General features: G+C 35.7%; 2 protein-coding genes across 3 annotated transcripts in view; both read left to right on the forward strand.

Moving 5' to 3' along the window:
* Positions 1 to 25,942, forward strand: part of LOC134840597 (hepatocyte growth factor-regulated tyrosine kinase substrate-like) — a 73,442-nt gene that overhangs the window by 24,621 nt on the left and 22,879 nt on the right. The window contains exons 2-3 of one of the 2 annotated variants that reach the window (XM_063856515.1): positions 22,811 to 22,896; positions 25,563 to 25,814. In XM_063856515.1, the coding sequence (XP_063712585.1) occupies positions 22,868 to 22,896; positions 25,563 to 25,814 (281 nt within the window). In that variant the 5' untranslated portion in view covers positions 22,811 to 22,867. Of the gene's footprint in view, positions 1 to 22,725; positions 22,897 to 25,562; positions 25,815 to 25,942 lie in introns of those variants that run through there. The other variant, XM_063856516.1, reaches the window with a different exon arrangement.
* Positions 149 to 11,529, forward strand: LOC134840005 (probable cyclin-dependent serine/threonine-protein kinase DDB_G0292550). The gene is made up of 3 exons (XM_063855631.1): positions 149 to 417; positions 9,131 to 9,390; positions 9,601 to 11,529. The coding sequence occupies exons 1-3, from the start codon at positions 390 to 392 to the stop codon at positions 11,527 to 11,529; spliced, it is 2,217 nt and encodes a 738-aa protein (XP_063711701.1). The 5' UTR covers positions 149 to 389.

Here is a 25,942-nt window from a genome sequence, read left to right on the forward strand (position 1 = left end):
CATGTTATTACGCAAAATGGCCGTAGAATTATGCAGTTTTGGTTAACTTGAACGGCGCTGTCCCTGTTTGGATTTTGTTACATCAATTTACTAATCAGCAACCTAAAATTGCTAGGCATTTATAAATGTTTCTGGACTTTTCAGATACGTCGTTGGTATCTCTTTAACTTGAGCCCTGGTTTGATTACATGTCATTTGACTGATTGATATCTTTCTGACTATTTCAATACTAGGCAGGCCAGATGTAATTCAGACGACATCTGATGGGAACTCGATCAAATTGGCTACAAAAACAAGCGACATAATCATATTTAGCTGATGCATTGGGCATCCAAAGCAGTGCTCTATATGATTTCACAAGAATAGAGTGACTTAACACACCTTGGAAGATGTCATCACAGAACTCGTCATACTACGGTAACAAAACTAATTACTCATAATGAATGAATTTGAGTGTTTTGTACTTTTTAACCCGTACTTTAATGAGCCAAAGTTTGCAGTATTTTTGTTGAATTTGTACTCTGAACATTGTTTTATGCTATTTACCCTTGCGATGAGCGAGGTTATTGCAATCGGGTACTAGACTTTTTTCCCGCAAATAACTTTGTTCACAGCCTCACAGGACTTTCAGTTTTTTGTTTTATTTACCTATTTTTTCCGGCTTAATAGGTTTCTACCTATATTATAACGGCTTAGTGGCCTCATTTTTTTTCATTCGACGAGCGAATAAAGTTTTTGTGTGAGCGTGTTTTGAGGGCAAGGGGGACTTAATAAATTTTTATAAGCTCTGATTTTTTTCTATATTAAAAGTCTCATCGCAAGGGTAAATAGCATAAAACAATGTTCAGAAAAATGAACATTGTTTTATGCTATTTACCCTTGCGATGAGCGAGGTTATTGCAATCGGGTACTAGACTTTTTTCCCGCAAATAACTTTGTTCACAGCCTCACAGGACTTTCAGTTTTTTGTTTTATTTACCTATTTTTTCCGGCTTAATAGGTTTCTACCTATATTATAACGGCTTAGTGGCCTCATTTTTTTTCATTCGACGAGCGAATAAAGTTTTTGTGTGAGCGTGTTTTGAGGGCAAGGGGGACTTAATAAATTTTTATAAGCTCTGATTTTTTTTCGGCTTAAAGGGTTTCTGTTAAGGTATTTTCGTCTTTGTTAACGATTGATATATTTTTTCGATGCTAGTTTCATTTTATTTTGTCTTTGAACACTTTTTTTCAAAACTAGCTATTCATTTTGATAGATCTAGTTTTTTGGCCTTTTACATTTTTTTGGTTTTTTCGACTTAGCTGCTTTCTTGTTTTGTATCGGAAATCGTGCGAAGCTCAGCTACGCCTCTGTATTGAAATATGGTGCTCAATATTATTTTTTTTTGAAATGAAATCATTACGAGGCCAAACTCTTAATTTCTCATGAGAGAACGTGTTTACCTCAGTGTAATAAACAAAGTTGGGAAATCCGCTTACAATTTTGCGGAATCCGCTTACATTTGCGGAATCCAGAACCTGCTATATTCGCTCATTCATTTGATCCAACAATAATTGGCAGCTGAGCTTGCTTCGCTTATTTCTTACTCTTGCAATTGGGTGCTTTTTTTCCGTAAATAATTTTGTTCAGAGAATGGTCAAAATTCGAAATGGTAAATTTAGGTTCAGCTCATATGAAATGGTAAATTTAGGTTCAGCTCATATTGAATTCGAGTTTTTTTACGTCTCCGGTACACTTGGCCTGGATTTAATGATTATGCCTGGGAAGGCAATGGTCCTGGGTTCAAAATGGACTGGACCAGGTTTGTTTTCAAACGAAATATTCCGTTTCAAGAAAAATGTCTACTTATGATTTGTATGCTCATGTTTTGTCGGCTTAGTTGCCACATCGTAAAATTGTTTCTCTTTGTTGTACGCTTTTCACGCTGTAGTTGCTCGTAGTGTTTTGATTTACTCCTGCTGTTTGTAATTTTGTATATATTTATTTATGTATATATATATTTTTGGCTTTAAAACTTTATTCTACCATACTATATACTACTTAAATGATTTCGGCTCATATTTTATCGGCTTATTGATCTTATTTTGGGTAGTTTTAAAGCAAACATAGTTTTCATGCTCACTGGATTGCACGAAAAGTTTTTTATGGCAACATTTTTTGGCTTTTTTATTGTTTTTTTCTTTTTCTCGACTTGATAGGTTTCGGGCCCAAATTATATCGGCTTAATGGCCTCATTTTGCGTCTTTGACGAGCGAAAAACTTTTGGATGTGCTTGTGTGTATTTTGAGGGGAAGGGGATTTGTTAACTTTCTATTCTGGAATTTATTTTCTTCTTTACTGGAATGTATTTTTTTCAAAACTAGCCTGATTCATTTTGATAGGTTTAGTTTTTCCGGCGTTTTCGTTTTTTTTTGTTTTTTTTTTCCGACTTAGCGGCTTTCTGGATTTGTATTGGAAGTTTTGCGAGGCCCAGCTTCGTCTCTGTTTAATTTTTTTGTTCTAAAGTGCAATTTTTGGGAAGCTAGTATATAATGGTACTGAGCAGAAGACTTTCAACGCAAGATTTTGGGTGATCGAATCTGGGTGTTGTCAGTGATTCAAATTTGAGGGGATGCGCTTGAATGTCTTCCATTCTTGAATGTCTTCAACCTTTCTGGCTTTTTTCGGAATACTGAAAGTGGGAAGGAACTTTGCACTCTGGTGTTTTTCTATGCAGATTCAGTTGCCACAATTAATTGTCAAATAAGGTAGACAATAAATGCGAAAATAAGTCAGTTCGATTTTTTTTGCTTTTTAGACGAGACCAGTTTTTGAGGGGTGCCGGACATCAAGCCGACGGGACTTGAAGCCGAATCGTAAAATTAGGGACTTCAAGCCGAAAATTTTCTCATTAAGTCATGAAATAAGGTTAATTTGAAAACTTTTCTTAAGAATTTCTCAATTTCATGATCTTTATTCGGTAATTATTAGCAGGGTTGTAAAATTATTGATATAGATATTATCGGAGTCATTCGATAGATTATCGTTTTGTCATACTTTTTAAAGATAGATATATCGATATATCGAAAATTATCGCTCGAAAAAAAACTGCAGCTGAACTTTTTAATTCACAATTTTTGAAAATGAAGTAACATTCCAAAATGATTTATTGGAAAACAGGAACAGCTGACTCTCAAGGTTCACAGGTGTTGTTCGTTTTCGGTAGTCTGTGAAGACATAACGAGCGCGACTAAATAGTCGTTCCACGATGTTGGACGTGCACGCAATCCAACTGGGACATAAAACCTTTTGCTTCTTCGCTTCTGCAAGAATTTTTTCAGCGGGAGTTAAGTTGTCCACTAATGGTGTGGCGGCTGTTGTGGATAAAACTGATATTGCTTCGTCCTGCTCTTTTGATGTTGCTTTTCCCTGCAAATAATTGGCAATCCCAACTTCAAAATCAGAAGCGTGGGTGAGCGTACCGTCCCCATATCCCAAATAATGGTCCAGATAAGAATAATCAACGAGAATAGAGTCGAACAGAATTCGCATTTCTGCAATATTCGTGGTTTCTTCTTGGAGTTTTTTGGATATCGATTCGAACTTTTTCAGCTCCTCAAATAACTTGCGGAGACGCAGATGGTCACTAGCTGATGGTAAAAAATTTACTAAATCAGGATCTTCTTTACTAATAAACGTCTCCAATTCGAAATAACGTCCGATCATAGCGAAAGTTGAAGACCATCTTGTAACATTGCGTAAAACTGGTCGCAAAGGAGTTTTTGTGCGTAAGTCGGCTGCTTTTTTAAGAGTGCTCAATTTTTTCATAAGGTCGTTAATTTTCCCCAATAAATCGTCATGTTCAGAAAGGAACTTTTGAGTTGCCAAGTTCAACCTGTGGGATGCACAACCGATGAGCGGAACACCAAGCAAACGTGCAATTTTGACATTGGTACTCACATTATCCCCAATTAGGAAAATAACATCGTCCACGTTTTTTTCGAAAATTGACAATGTAACACGAATAAACTCTATCTGCGATTCAGCTCCATAATCAGTTTCGTCCACTAAAGGAGCAAAAGCCAGAAGTACACATTTGCCGATATCTTTGTTTTCTGGGTCCGGATAATGAGCATAAACACCCATGTAGTGTGTCGAAGTTGAAGAATCTGTCCAACCGTCCAAAATAAGCCCAAAAGTTTTGGGTAACTCTTTGGCAATACGCGTTTCCACGTCTTTCGTAAGTAAATCAAGGTACTTCATGAAAGTAGGTCTCGAGATTTTTGGTAAATTTGAGTATTTAATATTGTACTCATTTTCAACAAAAGAAAATGGAAAACCATTCATGATTATCCATTCGAGCCAGCCGTAGTATTTCTTTGCGTTGGCAGAAATAATGAAATCATCCAAATTTGAAATCTGGCCTGACATTTCTTGTTGGTAATTCGGGTGTTTAACTTGAACATGATTCATTAAATTTTGCCAACCAGCGCCTTTCGGTTTAATTCGCTCAATTCCACAAACGCATTTGAAACCAGTTTCGGAAACTTTTGTAAAATAAAAATGGCAAATTTCTTTATTGGAACCAGCCATTTCGCAGTTTGATTTTTCGCAAGACTGTCCTGGCGTTTGTCAAGCCAGTGAAGCGGAAGTGTCAGTTCCAGGTTTATTTGCTTACTTTGAACTTTGAAGACACGCTTTCCCGCTCCAGACAATAAACAAACACTGTCTGATGCAGTAAAGTTCACTAACCTATTATTCGATTTCCACAACTGGAAGCGAAATATTTCAGTTAAATTGCTAGATTTCGGTAAAATTTGACTATAAAAGTTATCGGAACGATAATTTTTTTCAATCGATAATTATCTCGATAATTTTTTTTCGAACGATAGATTTTATCGATATATCTTATCGGCGATTATCGGATTCACAATAATCTTTTTTACACCCCTGATTATTAGCGTTTTCACGAAATTTAAATCTCCAAATGAAGTTAAGGAAAGTTGAAAAATAAAACACGGTTGAAGGTAATTTTCTTGTTTATAATTTATGCATTTCAAAAAACGGCTGATATTATTAACTAATGCCAATCCAAAGTAGTGCATTGTCATAAATAACGCTTGTTATGGACTGAACTAGCCTAGGATTTTGAAAAGAAACGTTTTACAGATGAAAAAATAGTGTTTTGAGGTGCTTGTAAAGTTTAATTTTCGGCCTGAAGTCCCTTCGGCTTGAAGTCCCGTCGGCTTGTTGTCCTAGACCCGTTTTTGAGTAGCGGCAATTAGACAAGAGCTTGTGCAATGAAGTACATAGAAGAAACTGAAACTTTTTTTGCTAATTAGGCTGTTAAGTTGTTGATTATGAACATGCTTATTTGTTTTTTTTTTGCAGTGGTTGCTTTGATCGAGACATCCTTGAGTAACCATTTTATTACTGACATTTTAACGGCCTCATTGCTTTTGAGTGATTTTTTTTGATCTCATCACCAGTGAACCTCAAAGGTCTTGAAATTTTTGAATCGTTCGTCGGGATGTGGAAGTTTGCGCAAACTCGAAGGTGCCTTGGTAAATGTTTTCAATTTATTCCACGAAAAGTCGAATGGTGATAGTTCATTGTTTTTAAATACTACTTTTTTAATATAAATGGTTATATTAATAGGTATTAACCGGATGACAAAAGAAAGTGTGTAGTTGAATAGGCTGTCTGTATAAATTTTCCTGCCTTGAAAAGCAGACAATAAGCAACTAGTCCTTGAGAAGCCTAACAAAGGACACTGAATATACGAACGCCTGCAAATCATAGAGTTATTAAATAATTGATTTTTAAAGTATAAAGTCAATAAAAGACAACTGGAGTGCAGCCAGTATTTAGACAGCCGCGCATTCATACTGGTCATTATTTAGACAAATACTGTTTCAACCAATCAGAATCGAGAAAAAACAAATAATCCAAAATAAATAATAATTATTTATTAATTTCTTCTTTGTCTCGATTCTGATTGGTTGAAACAGTATTTGTCTAAATACTGACCAGTATGAATACGCGGCTGTCTAAATACTGACATGTAACCAAGACAACTGTATTCGTTCCCTAAAACAAGAAGATGAAAAATTTATGCGATGAAACAAAAACTTGATGAATCAGAAATAGACAAAGGGGTTTTTGAATTAATCTAGCTTCATTTGAGACTGGTCTTAACTTCGTAATTTTATCCAAACTCGCTCAACCAAGTTGATAACTGTTTTTTGGCTTTTTACTTAATAAAAGTTAGATGTTCTAATTTTTTCCAGTAAATTTTTAGTGACTGGAGTATACAACCTAACATAAGTTCCTCGCACACAAATAGGTAGCTAAGATCTAAGACGTTCGATGTATAAATAACCGATTGAAATTTGTATAGACTGTTTTTGAAAAATTTACTTAACTTTGTATATAAATAGCTGATCGTAAAGATCAATGATATAAATAGAGGGTTTCAGCGCTAACCTGAATTATTAAGGAAGAGAAGACACGCTATATGACCGAGCCCTTGCTTCTCTTGGTTAAGCTGGTGCAACGGCAGCAGAGAACTACGCCTTATTTTTTTGTTTCAGCTTCATAATACCCGCATTGAGAGCAGGTTAAATAATTTTTTTATCGGAAACAGTATTAGGAAATTGTCAATCTAAAAAGCCAGGGACAGAAGATATCAATCCCGGGGTCACAATCTAATTGCCACGTTTTGACCAGATTTCCTAGGTAGAGTTCAGGTGATGAAATTTCCCTACGAACCTCAGTTTCTCACAATCTAACTACAACTCGTTTGATTATACGGCTTTCTGACATTTAATTTCGTGAAAAATTGATGCTTTGACTCATATTTTATGTTTTCAAAAGAAGAAACCGTTCTCTGACTAAGTTTGCTTGTTGGAAATGATAATTTAGACAACAGGAACTTTTGTACGGACTGAATTAGACTCAACAAATAGAGAAGAGTTATTTCTGGCCAGATATTTTTTTCAATAACCTTACGTATGCGGTTACCTTTTTTTAAACACTAAACAGCTTAACACCATACAATTTCACTCCCTACTTTTTTTTGCCTTAACAATTTAAAACCACTACATTTTAAAACTATTTCTACAACTTAACACCGTTTCAATCCAAAATGAAAAGACTTCTGTAAACATCAAAGAATAAAGCAAGAAAGTTTTGGCCATTTAAAGCAAGGCATTTTCTCGCTACTTAATCTTTGTAAGTTTTGAAAAGAAATGACCCTGCCAATAATTCGGATTGTTATAACGATTCGAACCAAAAATGAGCAATTTTTCAACAAACTTCAAGGACCCGCAATTGAGTTGAGTTTTCTGAATTGCTGGCACATAAACGCGAAGCGTAAACTGGTTTGTCAGCCCCTAGTCCCAATCTAGCATCCCGAAAATAAGGGCGATTGTCCTGGATTGAATTGCTAGTTGACAAGTCAAGCTCTTGCAATAAGTTACGTTTTCTAGGAGTCTGTAAGGAAATCTCTTTTAAAAATAATAAACAAAAATTTTAGTATGTTTGCAATTTGAATTTTAATGATACGATTGAATAAACAAAAACACAAACTTTAATCTGGTTAATACCAACTAGATAACGCTCTGAAAAACTACCAATCAGATTTGTCTCGTTAAATGACATTGGTAAACAGTACGTTTTTTTTGCGGACTGTCCACTTCTTTCCACATATTTGGGTGGTCTCCGCTGAAATAGGATTGGATGCCGAAATGCCATTCTTCAACTGCATTTTTTGTTCTAGCAATCCACTCTCGGCCTCATCTCGCAGGTTCCAAAGGGAGGGTGGGAATAAAACTTCCGGGTTTGGCAACATCTTCTTTTGGCAACATGCTTTTTGTATAAGTAGAGCCAAAGTAAAGACACAACCCACCGTTTTTTTCGGGTTCCAAACAATTTCTGTCACATACATTCTGAGTTTCCTGAACGATCATATCATAGGACTCGCCGATCTTTACTTGTTTTTCGAATGCAAGGGAAGGCAGCATTTTTAAAGCCAGCACTAAATCGTGATTCGTTATGTAGGTGACCTTCAGATCCAGTTCATTGATTTTTCTCATGTAACCCTGTGAGAGATGAAAAACAACCCGATAAATGCGCTCCAGGGAATTTTTTTGGAAGGACTGAAAAGCAGCTTGCTAAAAATCTAACAGTTTTTTTTCAGGTCCGCAATTGGGTGCTATATCAATTAAAGCCTGCAAAAAGCGATCGTAGGTTGTTTTCGGTTTTGTTGGTAAGGAAGGCGTATAAACAAGCTGGTGCAATACCAGATACAATCGAATCGAGCTGAAAGAACGTTTTGGGAGTAATTTTAACAGTTCCATCGGCTAACCAGAAAGAATAATTTTCCAGAACTCTCAGCATTTCGGGGTCACCGCACAAAATGATTCGCTCGTAATCATTTGACCCACAGTTATACGGGATAAAGTTTCTAGCCGGACGCTGTAAGAATTGGTTTGTTTTCAGATGAAACTGTGAATTCGAAAGTAGACTCAATCATAATTTGGGTTTGATGTTTGCGTTTGTTTATCACACGAGTACAGCATAAAATGATTGTCAGAATTTTATAGTTTTCAGAACTATTAGATCAAATTGTTATGAATTAGCACAAGCAGGTTTTTTTTAGTAATCATTATGGTTTAGTGAAACATCTAATTGAAAATGAATTACGAGTCTAAAGTAATTTGGGAAGCCTCATCTCAGCATGTAACAACTGAGATAAACCAAATTTTTCACTGTGACGCGTGCGTTAATTGCAGGATTTACTTTGTTGTGATAGGATTTAAGATAAGGATTTCATGCAGCATTAATTTTGGTGTTAAGTTATATGTTGTGAAATGGATTTAAATTGTGTAGTAGTGAAATGATTAGGTATTAAAATGTACCGTGTTAAAATGGCTGATATTAAATTGTAAGACACCACCGTATGCAATCTAAGAGTTCTTTGAACACTAAAATTTGAGATTATTTGTGGTACAGTTGAGCCATCAGTTAAATTTAAACGTTTAAATCTAAACTTTATCTTTAAAGTTTTGAACAGTTTAAAATTCTAGTAAATAATATAACACGTGCAGATCCGAAATCATCTTTTTATCATAAAGGTATTGTTGTTAGGAAGCGACTTGGTGAAACAGATGGCGTACAAGTACGGGGACTTCAGCGTCCTCTCCCAGTCATTCACGAACCTGCTTCCTGTAGCACGTGATCAGGAAGATGACTCACAGCAAGAGCTGCATCAACAGAGTGCTTTAAGTGATGAAGTCACAGGAGTTGGAGGCGCGACAGAGTTGTTTGAGAAGAGACAGTACGAGCAGTACTACCACTCCTATGTCATTCCATCAATTATCAACCGCTCTAAAGCTCTCATGATGCCGGTAAGTGTATGAAAGGTTTCGACACTACATGTTTTATTTAAAATATTTTCCCCTTTAATTATGAAACATAGGCAACGGAGAAAAAATGATGTCAAAAATACAACGAAAAGTTATCCAATAAAATAGTTACTTGTTTTAAATTTTTTGTCCCTATTTTTTGGTACCCGCAGATTTTTCCAATTTGAAAATCAATTACGTCTAATTTTTCAGCCCGATTACGCTTGTGAAATGGACGCCTTGAGGATTTGCGAGGAGCAGCAGAATTACCTGCTTAATCAACAAACCACGCTAGATAGGCTTACTGCTCAAAATCAAGCAGCTCGCAACGATATGGCAAAGAAAAAACTTATGGAGAAATCGAGTCAGTTCAAAACAAAACGCAAAGAGAGCGACCAAATCCACCATATCAACAGTCCTAATCAAACTTCAGATTTTGAAGTAGCAAGTAGCGATATATCAGAGAGCTCTGTTGAGAATTCTTCTGAAAGTGGTGAAAAAACAGACGACTCTGTTTCCAAAAACGGGATGCTAAAAAATATCCAGAATAAATTGAACGAACACGCACAAGCGAACAAAAGCCCTGGTGATGAGGCAACGTTGAAAAGTAGCGCCGAGAATTATTCAGCAGATAAATTATTAGCTGCCCAAAATAGAGGAAGATTTTCGGACAATTTCGTCAACGAAAGAAGCCCAAATTTCAATAGAGATACAAATATTTCTTTAAACAAAGAAAACGAGCAATTAAACCTAAATGTACCGTTAAGTGGAGTTGATGCAACTGTTCAGCGCGATAACGAAATTCGTTCAATTTCAACTCCTGTGCCACCGTTTAGCACAACGACAACGACGCATAGTTCAACAGTTATTGTTCATCCTGACGTCAAGCGAGTTCGGGAAAGCGAAGCGACGAGTCAGCCGAGACCAATGTCGACGAACTTAGTCAGCAGTACAGGTATTAACTACTCGGATTTTGAAGCGGACACGACGCCGTTTGACGTGGCAGCCATTCAAAGCGTGAACGACTTGAAAGAGCTTGAACAAATTTTCATGACTCGGAATTTTTCTAATTACGATTCAAAACAGGGTTCTAATTTTAACGCCCAAGCGGCCAGCAGTTTACTCTCTCAAGTTGAACCGTTGTCGCATAATAAAATGAGTGGGATTCAAGCAAATGGTTTGACAGGTTATTCGCATGTTGCATCTAATGTTTACCCAAATTCTCAGAATCCTCAAATGTTTTACCAAAATGGTCTGACTCATAATTATGCTTTGCATGGAAATAATAGCGTAAATAGTAATCATTCCTGTTTGAATAGTTCTTTGCACACAAAGAATCAGAGCACATCAATTAGTCACGGAAATGTTGATTCCCGAAACCATAATTTTCCTATTCAAACTGTTAATCCTGTAAACCAGATGTCAGCTTTTGGCAGCGCGCATTTCAATCAGAATCAAGTTAATGCGGTGACTTCTAGTTATCAATCGGGAAATTTTTCGGCTTATTTGCCCTTCACCAGGAAATTCGGCCAAGGTAGCTCGATGTCTTCAAGTGATGCGTCTACTGGTGCTTACAATGCTGTGCAGAGTACAATTCATGCATCTCAAAAGTTGCACCCTGTTTCAATGTCCAGCTCAATAGCAATACCAGCAGCGGCATCTCAATTTTTCCACAATCAGAGTACAGCCAACTCCCACGCTTATCTGAATCAAAGTTTGAATAAGAATACTGAGAATAATTTCTCGTCTGCCGTCACTTCGGGACCAAGATCGCTCAGTCCGAGAATCGATAACCCTCTCAATTCCGCCACGAACAATGTGCATAACCAAAACACCCCGGTGTCACATGCTCAGTATCTGACCAATGGTGCTACGACTCCCAATTTTACTTCAAATAATAATACGATTGTGAATGCAACTGTGACGATTAATGGGTCTTTGTCCATGAGTCAAAACAACAATGATCACGTGACTTTTTCTTCTGGGATGAAATCAGCGAAGAGCTTGGGTGACTTGACAAGTTTACTTGTGACCTCCGAAGCGCCTCCTGTTCCAGCCTACCAGTCCACGTTTCCAGAGGAAAGGAGGGCTGGTTTTAATGTGTATCTCCCTATGTCTAGTTACTTAGCAGCTAAAAAGTAGTTTTGAATGTAAATTTTCCTTTCATAGTTTTATTTATCCCGAGGAAATTAAATTTACTGGCTTAATTTTGTTTTTGATGGTCTTAGTAAAAAGCGAAAAAAGCCCACGTTTTTAACCAACTTGATGGTTCCTTCTTTAATTAACGAAATTTTTTGGAACTAGCATCGATTCAAGCTATGTCTCCTTACAAATTTGTGAAACAACTAGTGTAACCGAATCAATGAGTCATTTATTTGTTAGTCTGCGCCAGTTTTTTGCGACAGCAATGGTTTTGCAACCGGGTAATAGGCTTTTTTCCGTAAGCAAATTTGTCCACAAAACTCTTCTGGACTCATCTCTACCTTGTTTCATTATGTATTCAAATTTCTCAGCATTCCTGGCCAACCGAGCCTGGAGGTAACGAATATGCCTGGGCTGCCAAAGGTCCTCGGATCGAGTCTGACCAGGACCTAATTTATTTTCAAACGTGATATATTCTGTTTAAAAAGATTGTCGGCCTATTATTTGTCTGCTTATCTGTTGTCGGCTTAGTTGTGACATCTTGCAATTGTTTTTTTTTCTACCAGCGATTTTTTAATATTGTTCTTAGTGTATATTTGTCCCATATTTTTAATTTTTTTTTTCGTTTTCTCGAAAAATGTTTCTCTCATACTTAAAATTTTGGTTTCAATGGACAGAACTGTTTTAAAAAGCTCCCCTGTATAAGTGGCTACGATTAATTTATGTTATGGCCCTCGGAATTGTCAAAATTCTTATTTTTGACCGTTTCGTGGATTTTTTCGACTTTTCTCGAAAACTAACCTCTCAAATCTGATATTGTGAGTTTAATGAGAGAGCAGTTAGTGGGACTCTCCTCTGCATTAGCGAACACTAACAAGAAAAAATTTTACAAGAAATTATCGCCCTCTGAAAAGTCAAACTTTTGAGTTTTTGACCGATTTTTAAAATTTTTTTGAATATTCTCGAAAACTACCCTGCCATACCTAAGATTTTGGTTTCAATTCTCAGAAAGGGCTTAGTTATGGCCCTCGGAAAAGTAAAATTTTTGATTTTATGGCCGTTTTTTTCAGAAGATTTAGACTGTTCCCGAAAACTATTCTGCCAAATCTGATATGGTGGGTTCAATGAGATAACCGGTAGTGGGAAGCTCCTGTGCATAGCCATAACCCCCCGGTGTCACATGCTCAGTATCTGACCAATGGTGCTACGACTCCCATTTTTACTTCAAATAATAATACGATTGTGAATGCAACTGTGACCATTAATGGGTCTTTGTCCATGAGTCAAAACAACAATGAGCACGTGACTTTTTCTTCTGGGATGAAATCAGCGAAGAGCTTGGGTGACTTGACAAGTTTACTTGTGACCTCAGAAGCGCCTCCTGTTCCAGCCTACCAGTCCACGTTTCCAGAGGAAAGGAGGGCTGGTTTTAATGTGTATCTCCTTATGTCTAGTTACTTAGCAGCTAAAAATAAGTTTTGAATGTAAATTTCCCTTTCATATTTTTATTTATCACGAGGAAATTAAAATTACTGGCTTAATTTTGTTTTTGATGGTCTTAGTAAAAAGCGAAAAAAGCCCACGTTTTTAACCAACTTGATGGTTCCTTCTTTAATTAACGAAAATTTTTGGAACTAGCATCGATTCAAGCTATGTCTCCTTACAAATTTGTGAAACAACTAGTGTAACCGAATCAATGAGTCATTTATTTGTTAGTCTGCGCCAGTTTTTTGCGACAGCAATGGTTTTGCAACCGGGTAATAGGCTTTTTTCCGTAAGCAAATTTGTCCACAAGACTCGTCTGGACTCATCTCTACCTTGTTTCATTATGTATTCAAATTTCTCGGCATTCCTGGCCAACCGAGCCTGGAGGTAACGAATATGCCTGGCCTGCCAAAGGTCCTCGGATCGAGTCTGACCAGGACCTAATTTATTTTCAAACGTGATATATTCTGTTTAAAAAGATTGTCGGCCTTTTATTTGTCTGCTTATCTGTTGTCGGCTTAGTTGTGACATCTTGCAATTGTTTTTTTTCTACCAGCGATTTTTTAATATTGTTCTTAGTGTATATTTGTCCCATATTTTTAATTTTTTTTTCGTTTTCTCGAAAAATGTTTCTCTCATACTTAAGTTTTTGGTTTCAATGGACAGAACTGTTTTAAAAAGCTTCCCTGCATAAGTGGCTACGATTAATTTATGTTATGGCCCTCGGAATTGTCAAAATTCTTATTTTTGACCGTTTCGTGGATCTTTTCGACTTTTCTCGAAAACTCACCTCTCAAATCTGATATTGTGAGTTTAATGAGAGAGCAATTAGTGGGAATCTCCTCTGCATTAGCGAACTCTAACAAGAAAAAATTTTACAAGAAATTATCGCCCTCTGAAAAGTCAAACTTTTGAGTTTTTTGACCGATTTTTAAATTTTTTTTTGAATATTCTCGAAAACTACCCTGCCATACCTAAGATTTTGGTTTCAATTCTCAGAAAGGGCTTAGTTATGGCCCTCGGAAAAGTAAAATTTTTGATTTTATGGCCGTTTTTTTCAGAAGATTTAGACAGTTCCCGAAAACTATTATGCCAAATCTGATATGGTGGATTCAATGAGATAACCGGTAGTGGGAAGCTCCTGTGTTAGCCATAACCCCCCGGTGTCACATGCTCAGTATCTGACCAATGGTGCTACGACTCCCATTTTTACTTCAAATAATAATACGATTGTGAATGCAACTGTGACCATTAATGGGTCTTTGTCCATGAGTCAAAACAACAATGAGCACGTGACTTTTTCTTCTGGGATGAAATCAGCGAAGAGCTTGGGTGACTTGACAAGTTTACTTGTGACCTCAGAAGCGCCTCCTGTTCTAGCCTACCAGTCCACGTTTCCAGAGGAAAGGAGGGCTGGTTTTAATGTGTATCTCCTTATGTCTAGTTACTTAGCAGCTAAAAATAAGTTTTGAATGTAAATTTCCCTTTCATATTTTTATTTATCACGAGGAAATTAAAATTACTGGCTTAATTTTGTTTTTGATGGTCTTAGTAAAAAGCGAAAAAAGCCCACGTTTTTAACCAACTTGATGGTTCCTTCTTTAATTAACGAAAATTTTTGGAACTAGCATCGATTCAAGCTATGTCTCCTTACAAGTTTGTGAAACAACTAGTGTAACCGAATCAATGAGTCATTTATTTGTTAGTCTGCGCTAGTTTTTTTGCGACAGCAATGGTTTTGCAACCGGGTAATAGGCTTTTTTCCGTAAGCAAATTTGTCCACAAAACTCTTCTGGACTCATCTCTGCCTTGTTTCATTATGTATTCAAATTTCTCAGCATTCCTGGCCAACCGAGCCTGGAGGTAACGAATATGCCTGGGCTGCCAAAGGTCCTCGGATCGAGTCTGACCAGGACCTAATTTATTTTCAAACGTGATATATTCTGTTTAAAAAGATTATCGGCCTACTATTTGTCTGCTTATCTGTTGTCGGCTTAGTTGTGACATCTTGGAATTGTTTTTTTTTCTACCAGCGATTTTTTAATATTGTTTTAAGTGTATATTTGTCCCATATTTTTGATTTTTTTTTCGTTTTCTCGAAAAATTTTTCTCTCATACTTAAGTTTTTGGTTTCAATGGACAGAACTGTTTTGAAAAGCTCCCCTGCATAATCGGCTACGATTAATTTATGTTATGGCCCTCGGAATTGTCAAAATTCTTATTTTTGACCGTTTCGTGGATCTTTTCGACTTTTCTCGAAAACTAACCTCTCAAATCTGATATTGTGAGTTTAATGAGACAGCAGTTAGTGGGAATCTCCTCTGCATTAGAAAACACTAACAACAAAAAGTTTTACAAGAAATTATCGCCCTCTGAAAAGTCAAGTCAAACTTTTAAGTTTTTTGACCGATTTTTACCCTGCCTTACCTAAGATTCTGGTTTCAATTCTCAGAAAGGGCTTAGTTATGGCCCTCGGAAAAGTAAAATTTTTGATTTTATGACCGTTTTTTAGAAGATTTAGACTGTTCTCGAAAACTATTCTGCCAAATCTGATATTGTGGGTTCAATGAGATAACGGGTAGTGGGAAGCTCCTGTGCATTAGTGGACACTTGAAAAAGTTTTACACAAGATCTTATCGCCTTTGGAAAGTCAATTTTTTGATTTTTTTGATCGTTTTGAATTTTTCAACATTCTCAAAAATTACCCTGCCGTACCTGAGACTTTGGATTTAAACGGTTTGCAGAAAAACGTTATGTATTTTGGCAAGTCTTTTGAACGTTTTTTAGTACTTTCGACCGCTCAGAAACTTTTTGATTTTTTCTAAAATCTTACAATCAAATCTGAAATGAAAAAAATCATTGGTAAACGGGCTGTGATAAGTGTTCATGCAGAAGCAGCGATTCCATAACTTTTTATAAGAGAAATGTTATCTTTTTGGGAAAATTGATTATCTCAAAAAAAGTTTCTCACTTATTTTAGTAGAGAAACAGCTTATTTTTAAGGCAAAGTCCAAGGCAAAGAAATCACGCTTTTCATGCCGCATCAGTAAAGCAAACTCAGTCAATATTACACGAGTACCTCCTGCTTTAGCTCTGCATGAAGGTCAATTTTGGTTCACCTAGTTTTTTTCATTATCTAAATTTTTTTTGACTGTTTTTTTTTTGTTTGTTTTGTATATCAATTGATGGGAAGCTCTGCTTCACCTCTGTGTAATATTATTTAGGTTGCTTGTTTTATCCGATTTAGAACGAGATATAAAAAGAGCATAAAAGAAAATGCTCTTTTTATTCTTCGTTCTTTCTGACTGTTTTTTTAACTTTTTGAATTTTCTCGAAAACTACTCTCCCACATCTGAGTTTCTGGGATCACTCAATAGAATGGTTTGTGTGAAGCTCCTTTGAAAACAAGTCTTTGCCAAATTTTTTTCAGACTTAAACTAATGGCCTTGGAAAAAAGAAAAATTTTGATTTTGACCGTTGTTTGACTTTTATCGATGACTCTCCTGCCAAACCTGATATAATTGGTTAAACCGAAACAACAGGTTTTTAAAGTGCTACCTTTATACTTGTTTTTGCTTTTTTTTTTTTTTGAAAAAATTATGGTTTTCAAAAAAATTTTTTTTGAAACTTGCTGTTTTTTGAAAACTTTTTGATTTATTCGAAAACTATCGTGCCAATTCTCAGGTTCAGTGTTCAATCGAGAAACCCGTTTTTGGGAATCTTCTCTACTTTAGCAGTCACGACTTGCTTGCTGCAGACAAAAGTTTTGGATTTCGGGAAAGCAAGTTTTGTAACTTGTGACTTTTTTTGTTGAAACTTTTTGAATTTTCTTGAAAACTACTCCATCAAATCTGAGATAAAAAATTCAATCAAAAGAACTGGTTGCGAGATTTTTTTCTGGCGGAATTGGCGACTCCTTAATTTTTTCACTCTTCGCACTATTTATTTTAGCAGAGAAACGATTCAAGTTTTGAGTTAAGTCCAATTTTTGAAATTTTTCATTTCGTCCTGCGCCAATAAAACAAATTAAAAATTTTTTCATAAAAGCAAAGCTTGTGTGATAGTATGAACTCTCTTTATTTCTAACCTAAGTCGCTAATTTTAGTGTTCATTTTGAAAGTGTTCATTTTGATCAATAACCAGCTAATAAAAACAGCCTATGCCAAGGATATTAACACAGACTATTTTATTACAAATAGCACTTTAGCTTCAAGGTATCATCGATCTGTAGCGTAGAGGTAGGGAAGGAGACCCGCAACAAAATAATAGGGCTCGAACTTTGGCAGATTCGGATGTTTTAAATGAACTTTTTCGTATGCTAGTTAAAATGCTTTCGCTCTTGAAATTGAGGCATGTTATTTGGTAATTTTTTTTTTCAAACTGACTACTACTGCTATTGTGTCATAATTTTGTAGACTCAAAGTTTTACTAATTCAGTCTTTCCCAGTATCAGTCATATTTTTGCTCGTGTATGCGAAGCGCAACTTCGCCTGTGTAAACACGTACCTCCAGCTTTAGCTGGCCTCTAGTTTTATTTTATCGAGACGTGCAGAAATTTTGGTTCGCCTAGTTTTGTTTCATTTTTTTTTTCAATTTTTTTCCGATTTCTGTTTTTTGTTTTTGTATGGCTTCGATTCGCCTCTATCTATTTTGAAGAAAGTTTGGTTTGTTTATTTATTTCTATACAGTTTTTTTTTTGCAAAAAGTCTTAAAATTTGTTCACGCTCAATTTTGATTTTTCGCGGTTTGACTTGTGATTTTTGTGAAAGTTCAAAACATTTCCATTTTTGAAAGGAAGGCAAATTCCACTATCGCACAGCAAAAGTGTTAAGGTCACGGAAAACGTGATCGACTTCTAATTTCGAAAATGGAAATTATTTTCCATTTCCATATTTCCCAGCGAAATAAAACCTATTGATCCAGTTTTCTCCAATTGGGGTAATTGAAGCAAAAAGGTGTCCATCATAATTTTTTTTACAAATTCAAAGAGCTTTAAGGCCTTTATATTTTTTCTTCGAAATTCAAGTGTTTGATAAATGAAGTCAGTTTGTTTTTCAGTTTCCTTGCGTTCATTACTCTTTTCCAACTGTCAGTTGGCTATGTTTCCTTTTATCAGAACTATTTTTGCCGTTTTTGCTTGTTTGCGAAATTTGCTTTTCAGAATTTTATTGCTTCACTTGAGTTGTACTGATCAAGAAAGTCCTTTTGATTCTTAATAAAGAATATTCTTTTAAGTTTTCTGGATTCATCTGGTCTATATTTTTTCAGTGCTCTTTCTTTTCGTTTTTTTCTTCAAGAGTGGAAAAAAAAAATAATTTTTTGGTTATCCTGTTCATTGGCTATTTTCCCAAGTTTTTGTTGGCTATCTTCTCATTTTTTATCTATTCCATTCGTAACATATGTTTTTTAACCTAAAAGCTACTTCGTTTCAGCTCCTTGTATTTTAACTCAGTATATGCAAAACGCGTTAGAGTTTTGGATTGTTTTTACACTTGGGAAGAGGAGAGCAAGTGTCTTCTAATAAGTTGATACTTTTTTTGTGCTGTAAACAATTTCATTGTGGTTGCAAGTGCTGTTCATTTTAGTAGTTTCAGGGCGGACTTAAACGTTTTTTCGAAATCATTTTCTGTCGGCTCAACTGGTGTCTGCTCAAAGATTATCGTTCTGTTTCGGCTTCGTAAGTTCTGTTTTGTTACTAATTTATTTGCTTATAATGAAATTTCATTGAGATATACGAAATTTTATGGTTTTCAAATGTTTTTGTCGTATCGCAAGTGATGCGAAGCTCAGCTTCGCTTGTGTTGAAAATGATTTATATCAACTTTGTGCATATAAAAATTTAAAGTTTTCAAGAATGAAAGTGTGCTGGTTACCTTTCAAAAACTTCCTGACTGTGTAATCTTTGTACATTTTTTCAAAATAATGTCTCAAAAAAAGTTGGCGAAAGAGTATCTTATAGGTTTTTTGGAAAAATTCGTGAAGTCAATTTGATCTATCCATCTTTTCTTTTTTAAAAAAGTCACTATGAATGGCTATTCAGGTAGTTAAAAAAGAACTGCAACTGAAATTAAAATGAAGCTAAATATTTCAAAAAGTTTTTCACAATTGATTATCTTTAGGTGTCGCAAGCAACGCTTGTGTTATAAGATCAATATTTTTCCAACTTTATCCGCAACTTTCTTTAAACAGTTCTTATGTTTGTTTTCGGTTCAGATTAGCTTGGATTTAGAGGTTTCCATTGAATTTTGGTTTTTGCGCTTATTTAGCGGTGCTTTTGTTAAAAGATCATTTCGTTTTTTCCAACCTTATTGGATTTTTTTTCAGTTCGATTTTAATGGCTTTTCTGCTGTTTTTTTTTCAAAATCGTGCTACATTTTTTTCAGTAGCTAGTTTGTAGCCGCTGTTTTATTCGTTTTGATTGTAACAAATTCAGTATAGTTAAAATTTCAGTATAATTAAAAGCTTGCGTAGATAACGAAATCCGTATATCCGTCAAAATCGTGTCTGCCTCAAAGTTTTTATATCCTTTTACCCTTGCGATAAGCAATGGTTTTGCAACAGGGTACAAGACTTTTGCCATGAATAATTTTGCTCATATGATGATTGAAATTGTTGGCCAACTCTATCTGTGCTTCCGTCAGCTAACAGACAAGTTTTGAGCGTGTCTGCTTTTTAAATGCAGGTTCTATACGAAATCTATCTATTATATATTTAAATGTGGGCTTCACTATCTTGCTACGTTTAAGCTTTTTCAACGTATTTTTTTTGCATGTTTAACGAAAGAGTTTTTGCACGTTTAAGCTATGCCGTGTATTGCAATTGTGAAGAATTTCTTTTCAATTTTCCAGTTTGATTTCCAGGATTATTTCATCAATTTTGAAATTAGCAACAGAATAGTGGGATGCTGTCAGGGTTCTCCAGGGGTTGCGAATATGGTCTCCAAATTTGAACACCCAAAACCTTTTAGTTTACGAGATACGGCGATTTTTCTTTGGATTTTTTCAAAATTTTCAGAAAACTCAATATCAGAAATAATCTTCAACGTCGAAATTCTCAACACTGTACTTAAGGGCTGTTAGGGAATTTTCAGGAAATGCAACTTTTGCCTTAAATTAAGACTGCTCATATTTCTTCTCATTTTTTAAATAAAACTTAGATTTTCAAAATTCAAAAGAAATGTTGTAGTGCTCTCAAGAGTTCCAAGTTGCAAATCTTGCGTAAAAATGCGACTGCTCTTGTTTTCTAGATGAGACGTTTTTCATGTCTTTTTTAGATTGTTAAAAGAAATTAGATATAAAAAAATTCTTTAAATTCTCATATTTATAACCAGGGTACAGCAGTTGCGAATTTTGCTTACAAACATGAGTGCTCAAATTCTTGTAGTTTTCGAGATATTACGTTTTTTGTTATTTTTTAAAAAGTTTTCAGGAAACTTCAATTTTTTTTTTCAAATTTTGACTTTGCCTACCCTGCTGTTGGGGGCTGTCAGAGTACGCTCATGGGCCGCGAATGTTGCCTTCAAATGTTACTACTCCAATATTTCTAGTTTTCAAGATATGGCTTTTTTGTGATTCTTTCAAAACTTCAACAGAAAACTCAAATTTTAAACTTTTCAAAGTAATTTGAAATTCGTAACCCTGTAGTTAGGACTGCGAGGGTCATCTTAGGAGTTCCAAGTTGCAAATCTTGCGTCCAAATGCGACTGCTCAAATCCTTGTAATTTTCGAGATGTGACGTTAGTTGTGATTTTTTCAAAAATATTTCAGAAATCTTAAATTTAATTTGAGAAAACTCAATATTTGAAATTCCCAACACTGTAGCTGGGTAATGAGATTTTTCTCAAGAATTGCAAATTTTGCGTTCAAATGCGACTGCTCAATTGCTTAACGTTTACGAGATGAGACGTTTTTATGTCATTTTAAGATTCAGGTTTTGAGATAAAAACGACACAGAATTTTGGTTTTTCAAAATTTGAATTTAAAGAAATAGAATAGAATTTTTTCACATTTGAAATTACCAATCCTTTAATTGGGTGCTGCCATAGTACACTCAAAGGATGCAAATCGTTTTTCCAATATATGCGGTTTTATATGCGGTGTTAAAAATTCGAAGCACCGATGGTGCGTTACACGCTGGTTTGTTTTTAAGTTGGCTGTAAATTTACCAACTCTGATTTCAGAATGTCCGTTTTTTTCGTTTTTTATTTATTTTTTTCTTTTAACTCGGCCTAAAACATTTCTGATTATAGTATTATGGTTAAGCGATCTATTTTTGATTCTTTTGATGACCAGAAAGAGTTTTAATCGAAATGTTTTGAAGGGGAGACTTAATTGCGTTTGTTTTTTTTTAAATCGGCTCAGCTTGTGTCTTCTCAAGAATTGTAGGCTTTGCAACCGCTTTTTAAATTATGTTTCGATGCTAATTCAACTGTGTAACTTGGCGTGTTTTGTGCAAGGAACATCCTTCAAGACAGCTATATGAAAGCTTTTGGAAGATCGATTTTGTTTTTGTCTCAATTTCTGTCCGATAATTTCACATGCTTTAATTGTGTTGTATCGCAAGTAGAGTTATAGACACATTTTTAAGATTTTGGCGATTTTTAGCATACCAATTCGTTGTATTATAATCGACCTTTTGGTTTGAATTTTCAACTAATTTTCCAGTGTGTGATGTATTTTTTTTCAAGTTTTTGGAAATTGTTCTTGATTTTTTTTTATGCATAGCAAGTCGTGCGAAGCTCTGCTTCCCCTATGTGTCTATAATATATTGTGAAGAAGGGAGTAGCGATTAGATTTAGCTTTTCAAAGATGCGAAGTCCTTGAGCGGTTACCGAAAATGTATAAACAAGCAACCTTTCGATAAAGTAGCCAAATAACACTTTAAAAGCTTTTTTGTGTCTGTTATATGGCTCGAAATTCATTGTTTTACTTATTGAAAACTGGATCATAAAGCTTGATTCTGATTGGTTGAAATGGATCTCTTTAACAATATCACCCCTTTTGCCAAAGGTGGATATTCATTATTAGGTATAAAATTCTCTTATGCTTAACCGTGGAGTTATTTCTTTAAAGGGGCATATTCGTTACTAGGTACCCGAGGGGGGACATAGAAAGAGATCCGATGAAATTAACAAATGCGAGGGAGCTCTGAAGCTTTATTTTAAACATATTGCTCATTCCACGATTTGGTAATTTTGGGCAGCATAACAAAAGACCCGAGTTTTGAAAAAAAAAATTTTAATCACGTATCAAACTTTCTGCCCTGAATCTGAAATAATTGCGGACATCTCGAAATAAAAGTGACTAAAATTTTTATTCGGTTCATCCGTCGGTTGGAAACAAAATACAGTGTTATTTCTCTGTGTTGTGACTGAATGTTAAACTGTTTTCTCGCATAATTAATCTTCTGCGAAACATTTTACATGTAAATTTCCATGCTCGAACCTTGAATTTTAAAAGTAATCAGATGGCAGTTATGCAAAAAGGAAACATCCCCAGTGGTTGGAAAATTGACCAAGTCTCCCTTGTTTTGTTTTCCTCAAATAACAGTTTGTTGAGTTTTTTCACGCTCAGGCTGAGACAGAAATGCAATTACATGCACAATGCATCCTGTCTAAATTTAAATGTTCATCACTGAATTGAAACAATGATTTACGATGAACGATCGTTCCAATTGTGGTGTGTGGCTGAGAAGGACTTCATTTTGCTTTAGTATTCTAACGTCAGTTCTATTTTAAGACTGCTTCAGTTGAACGGAGTGATGTTCTCGTTCAATTTCTCATCGGTTAATTATTTTCAGATCTGAAGTTGTAGTTTAATGCCAAAATTTTGACATTTAAGCTGAACTCTGAAGAATGCCATTTAGCACTGGAAATTTTGACAGGTTAGTTAAATGAACAACTATCGGGCTAAGATTTATTGGCTTTTTGTTCCGACCATGTCAACTGAAAATGAGTGGAAGGAGCTTCGGCGTAGGGTCCGTTTTTTCGAACAAAAACTGACGACCTCAAGCCCTATTAGTCCCTATTAGTCGTGATTGAGATTATGAAAAAGTTGTCTTTATCGGGAAAAACTAGCTTGATTTTTTGTTTGTCAGACTAAGTAAGTCGAAGTTTGATGTGAGGCTTGTCTCATATGTTTTTTTTGGGTACAAGTATGATTGTTGGGTACCTGAAAAAAAAAGCAAGTATGAAATATGGGTCCCGCAATTTTTGAGAAAGATTCAAAAACAAAAGTAAACAAATTCTGAACCTGTTCCGAAACTTTTTAAGAACAAAAAAAATTCCTACAGGGACTCCATCTACTATTTAGAGAACCAACTATCATATTTGTACCGTCCTTTTTTACTGCAATTTCAACGTAATTTTAACTATAGTTACCGACCGTTCTGTCTTGAATTCAATCGCTCTTCCTAAAAAAATACCGAAAATTTTTTTCTTTTGAATTAATTTTTATTTTTCAGTCTGTTCGGTTTCAACTTTCTGTGCTTTTTGCACAGCAACTGGCTATCCTTGATAAATTAAGAAATTGTTTCTTCATCAATATGCATGCAAAAAAACGCCGGTATCTGTTAAGTTTATTGTTGAGATTTCAGGTTCTAATTCGCTTCTTATGAATTTGTTTTGACTGGAAGTTGCTCGATAAATACTGTAACGCTAGAAAAACTCATTGATTCATTACGTTTATCATCCACGACGAATGCTAAGTTAGTGCGGAGAATTAACCCATTACCTACCATCCATAAACCTAAAATTTAGATCCCACTTTTGCTAACTTCTTGATCCTCCTTGAACACATTACCACGGTGAAAACGAACTTCCTGAAAACTTACTGGAAAACTCTCGGGCACAATCTGGGGTGCAGCAAAAAATTATTAATATAATGACATTGGGCGTACTGTTCTGAATTACGCAGCTCGTGTTTGGTGGAAACCTTCATTAAATGAATCTTTTTGGGATGAGCTTCAAGATCGACAAAACACGGCACTGAGAATTGTAACTGGCTGAACAAAATTGACTACAGTTAAGCATCTTCAATGTGAAACTCAAAAAGCTGCCCGCTAAGGAACATAATAAAATGTTTAGCAAACAACTGGCTGTCATTAACAAGAACGATGTGACTACCATGCCAAGCACAACTTATTGTCGAGACCAGGGGCGGATCTAGGATTTTCTCGAGGGGGGGCGGATTTTCTAAAAATTTTCCAAAATTTTGACGACTTTTTTTTTTAGGTCGACCAAATTGTTTTTCGAGCTCTACCAAAGTACTGTTTTGCCCCTATTTTGGCTAAATTTTGCAACGATTTGAGTTTGAGAGGTTTCGATGCTTCCGGATCATATGAGACGCGGCGATATTTTGCTTAAGAAGGAATACAAATTTTGCTTAAGTAGCCCCCGTTCTTATTGACTTGAGGGGGCTACTGGTGGTTTTACATTGAGGAACTTAACTTCTACTGTTTTATCACGATTTTCGATCCTGCAGAAGGCAAAAGATGCGAGTGTAAGTTCCGAGGCGCAGGCAAATTTTTGAAAAAACAGTCAAAAAAGCCGTTTTTGGGCACTTTTTGAAAAATTTTGAAAAAAAAATTCGCGTTTTTTTGGCGCGCGCTCCCCCTCAAAGTTAGTATATTTTTGGCGTCCGCCCCCCCCTAAATCAGCCCCTGGTCGAGACTTATAAAAAACAACGCTTGCCGAAAGTTTTAAACTCAAGAACTAGCTTAAAAAAAACAACCTTTCGCACACAAAAAGTTAGCTTTATGTCGTTGCTGAACAATTGCTCAAAGTGTAACGCTAGTCGACTACCTCTTTAACTGTCCTTCGAAGCCATTATCTTGTAAACTTGACGACCTGTGGGACAACCCCATTAAAGTCGCAAAAGGGCTTAACATACCAACATAGCTGGGCAAATGGTAGTTTTTCTCGGTTCTTCGCACTAATTAAAAACTGCCCATTAATATCAGGCATGGAATTTTTGCCCGGCTCTCCGTACCAAAAACTGCCCAAGGGGGCCTTCCCGCCGAGTACTGGATATAAACAAAATGAAGATACGTGTTAGGCGACCCTTCCTGTTTGCAGATACAACCAAGAACCAGAATGCACAGATTTGATTGGTCAACAGATCTGAAAACAGACATTTGATTGGTCAACAGTGCAACCAATAATACGGCTTTTTGACATTTTAAGTATTATATTGTGTAAGCAATGGAATCTCATATTCATGAGGGATTCTGTGTACTTTTGGTTGCATAATTGGAATATTCTGAATCGAACTACAAGTTGTTTTCTTTCTTCCAATGGTGAGATAGATGGTTTCTCTTACTTAGAGAAAAGCTTTGGGTGTAAAATTTGGGTCTTTTCATATTCGAGTCGACTTTGTGAATCTCGAATTAGCGGGCTGGAAATGATACTGTTTTTGATTGGTGCTACTAGGTTGAATTGTCTCTATATTAGTTATAATCTCGAGTTCAGTTATATATTTTTTTTCCAATTTCGACTTTATTTCGATAGGAATAAGTAAAACTACCCTGATTTCCATGCTTTTTTCTTCCAGACTGTTGGACAAGGCGACCAGCCAGATCCTACTTGAGCCAGATTGGGATGCCACTCTTCAGTTGTGTGATGCAGTGAGAGCGGGCGAAGTGACCCCCAAGTATGCGGCCTCGGCTGTGTCCAAGAAGGTTATGGACAAGAACTCCAATGTCTGTCTCTTTGCACTGTCAGTGGCCGAGTCTTGCATGAAGAACTGTGGAGCCAAATTTCACGAAGAGTTGCTCACTTGGCAGTTTGTGGAGAACCTACACAAGTTAGTGTGTTTGACTTACAGTTGCTTACAAGTTTTAACAAATTTTACTACGTTTTTCACTTGCAATCAGCTTTTTGTGCTATTACGAAACTTCTTTTTTTCTAACCTAACTCGCAAATAAAAGTGTC

This window comes from Symsagittifera roscoffensis, chromosome 2 (assembly GCF_963678635.1).
Source record: "Symsagittifera roscoffensis chromosome 2, txSymRosc1.1, whole genome shotgun sequence".
Classification (NCBI taxonomy): Eukaryota; Metazoa; Xenacoelomorpha; order Acoela; family Convolutidae; genus Symsagittifera; species Symsagittifera roscoffensis.